This window comes from Herpailurus yagouaroundi, unplaced genomic scaffold (genome assembly GCF_014898765.1).
Source record: "Herpailurus yagouaroundi ecotype Mexico unplaced genomic scaffold, PumYag 215, whole genome shotgun sequence".
NCBI lineage: Eukaryota > Metazoa > Chordata > Mammalia > Carnivora > Felidae > Herpailurus > Herpailurus yagouaroundi.
The window spans coordinates 4,271,611-4,274,878 of NW_024412446.1; the positions used below are offsets into that span (position 1 = coordinate 4,271,611).

The 3,268-nt window shown below is 61.4% G+C and overlaps 1 protein-coding gene across 1 annotated transcript; it reads right to left on the reverse strand.

Moving 5' to 3' along the window:
* Positions 1 to 1,431: 1,431 nt before the first annotated feature.
* On the reverse strand, positions 1,432 to 3,146 carry CDK5R1 (cyclin dependent kinase 5 regulatory subunit 1). The gene has a single exon (XM_040455232.1). It carries the CDS (start codon positions 3,003 to 3,005, stop codon positions 2,082 to 2,084), a length of 924 nt encoding a protein of 307 aa, XP_040311166.1. The 5' UTR covers positions 3,006 to 3,146; the 3' UTR covers positions 1,432 to 2,081.
* Between the last annotated feature and the right edge of the window lie 122 nt (positions 3,147 to 3,268).

The window sequence follows — 3,268 nt, forward strand, 5'->3', positions numbered from 1 at the left end:
TGGCGCGGACCACAGACTTATTTCCTTAAGTCCCCGACCACTCCTGAAATTTGCACCTCCTCCAAGAAATAAAAAAATAAATACGGAGAAAGAGAAGGAAACGCACAAAACCGGAATCCTGGGGATGCAACTTAACTGCACAGTTTCAGGCCAAGTTCAGCCGCCCAACGAGTGGACTACGGACACGCGCCCCCTCCTCTTGAGCCTCGGCACCCGAACCTCCCTTTTCCAAGCCGCCAGGGCCTGCCGCCCCCGAGGGCCTCCTACCTCAGGTCGCACGTGGCGGCGGGATCTGAACAGACAGGCCGTGTGACGGATCCGCCCGGGCAGCGGCTGGTCTGCGCCAGCAGTGCGGGCAGCCGCAGGTTCCGTCCAGCTCCACGGCAGGTTATCTGGCAGGCCCCGGGAGGGCTCCGTGGGCCTTGAGGCGCAGCCGAGCAAACGCCCTCCCAGCACGGGGCAGGCCCTCCTCCTCTGGTCTGGGAACCGAACGCTCCTCTTAAACCGGGGCCTCAGTTTCACAGCTTTCTCTTGTTAAGCGTCAATTTCAGTAGTGTTTGTGCCGAAACCAGCAGCCACCTGGAACCTAATCCTGTGTCAAAGGACCCTCTGCCTTCCCCCGGCCCCCCCATGCCAGCGCTCCCCCGGTGGGGGGGGGGGGACTGGGACTGGAAGAGAGAAGTCTCCAGAGCGGCTTCACGTTGCTCTTTGTTCCCCAAAGCCGGAGTGCCCGGCCATGGAGGAAGACTGGCTCCCTTCTCCCGCTCCTCTCCCAAGTCCCAAGCCACCAAATCTGGGAGAATCAGAAAGGAAACTGATTAAGCACACATTGCGTGTTCTCACAGCCGCTAGGGTGAGGCGGAAACCCCAAGCAGCAGCTGCAAATGATCAGGCGCAGAATCAGCAGGCTTCGGAAGCAAGCAGGAGCGTTACTCCCGTCTTGGAATTGTCTCCAAGATCCAGTGGTCTCCTCGGGCCTTGCAGGGCAAGGCTTCGTCTTCAGAAGAAACTGAACTGTTTGGAAACAGCTTTAAATGAGCAGGGGTGGGGAAGGGGGTGGGGGTTGCAATCACTACCACATCACCCTGATCCCTGACATCACCCCCTCACCCCAGCTCTGTGGACCAAAATGTCACATGCACCGGCAAGAGGCCTTAGCCCTTAGGTGGGCACTGGCTGGTCTCGGGCACGACTCCCCCACCCGCCTGGAAAGCAGGCTGTTGGTAATGGGCACCTGCAGCTGCCCTGGCCTCCGCCACAGGGTGAGTAAGCTGCATTAGTCAAATGAAAAATTCCCCCAGGAAAGGAACTGTCCCTAGCTCCACCCCACTCCTTTAGCTAGGACCCCAAATCAAAGAACTTCATGAGTCAAACCAGCTCATTGACCAACACCACCAACATGGCTGGGAGCAGGGGACGAGGGGTGGCCAGGGGGCAAGTTCTGTGTCTTCGCTAAAGGAAAGCCCTTCTCCCTAAAAAAGAAAAAAGAGCAAACCAGGGTCGTGTGCGGCCAAACGACAGGACGCAATCTTTGTACCAGGCCGGCTTCTCCATGATTGAAGAGTGGTCCCCGGGTGGCAGGTATCCGGCCTTCACAACCCCACTCGTGGCTCGGTCAGGGCGGCGAGCTCCACAAGCCTCTGGGAGAATGGACGACCCAAAACAGGAGCCAGAAAAGGACCTCCAACCGGAAATGCCAACTGCTCCCTGGGCCAACTGGCCAGAGGGCCCCCCCCCCCCACCTCCGGCTCCCATGCCAGACGCAGCGGGCAGCCTCACCTGCCCTGGTCCAGCAAGGGCACAGGTGGCAGAGGCAGGTCAGTCCTTTGAATTCCCCAAAGTTGAGAGGTCGGTGGCCTGGGTGGCTCTGGATACATCTTCTGGGTTTTGCACAAGGTTCAGGAGTTCAAAAGCGCCCAGAGTTCTCAGCAGGGCTGAGGAAAACCCCAAGGAGAGAAGGTGGGAAGGGACAGGCCCTCGGTGGCTTTGCTAGACACATACTGTACACAAAATCTGATTTGCTTAATAATAAATTTTTAAAAATGAATTGAATCCTTGAGCCAGGATGCGGGCTACAGGGCTCACCGATCGAGCCCGAGGAGGAGCCGCTTCTTGTCCTCCTGACCGCTCTCATTCTTCAGGTCGGAGAACACCTGTGTGAAGTAGTGTGGGTCGGCGTTGATCTGCAGCATCTTGGAGCTCATGAGGTTGATGACGGAGAGGCAGCGGTCCCAAAAGGCCTCCTTGCAGCTCTCCACCAGGAAGGGCTTGAGCGGGTAGGAGATCTCGTTGCCCATGTAGGAGTAGGAGAGGTACAGGCAGGTCAGCAGGATGGCCTGGAGCTCGTGGTCCGAGCCCACCTCGGAGGAGATGACGTCCCTGCAGAGCATGTAGAGGAAGACCACGTTGGCCGGCGTGATGAAGCCCTGGTCCTGCCAGCCCTGCAGAAGCAGCGAGCGGTCCACGCTGCGCAGCCAGAGCACAGGGTCCGTGGGGGACAGGTGCTTCAGGCGGTAGCACCGGCGGCAGAGAAACTCGCCCAGGCAACGCAGCAGCTCGCTGGTGGACGCCTGGACGATGACACGTTTGGGCGTCCCTGCGGAGGTGAGAGCAGGATGCGGGGCCTTCTTGACCGAGGAGGAGACCCCGGTCTGGGAGCCCGAGAGCTGGCTGGCAGGGGGTGCGGGCGGCTGGGCCGGTGGGGGCTGGGCGAACGTGGACAGGTTGGCGCACGACAGCGACTTCTTCAGGTTCTCATTGTTGAGGTGCGTGATGTTGTTCTGGTAGCTGCTGTTCGGCTGCACCTTCTTGGAGTTCTTCTTCTTGGCCGACACGGCCACGATCCTCTTCCAAGGCAGCACGGAGATGATGGAGTGCCGCTTCAGGTTCTTGTCCTTGGCGTTCTTGCTGTTCTGCACGGCCGTGTAGTGGCCCACCGTGGCCGCGCCATCCTCAAACAGCGTGGCCTTCCGGTAGCTGGGGGACAGGGACAGCACCGTGCCCATGGTGCCGCTGCGCGCCGGGCGGGGGCCCGCGCCCCTGTGCGCCCAGCCTGCCGGCCGGAGGGAGAAGACAGCTCAGCGAGCCCGCGGCGGCCCCAGGCAGGAGGCGGGGGCGCTCCCGGGGGCGCGTGCTGCCCCTTCGGATCTGCGTGGAAAACAAGATGGTTCTCAGCACCAGGCGGGGCTCGGCGCCGCGCTCCTCCACGGCCCCCGCGGACTTGGCCCCGGCCCCCGCGCCCCTGCGCCCCCGCGCCGCAGCCCGGCCG

Bases quoted from the DNA above. Each gene is read 5' to 3' on its own strand.
- CDK5R1 (XM_040455232.1), bottom strand. From the start codon at position 3,005: ATGGGCACGGTGCTGTCCCTGTCCCCCAGCTACCGGAAGGCCACGCTG.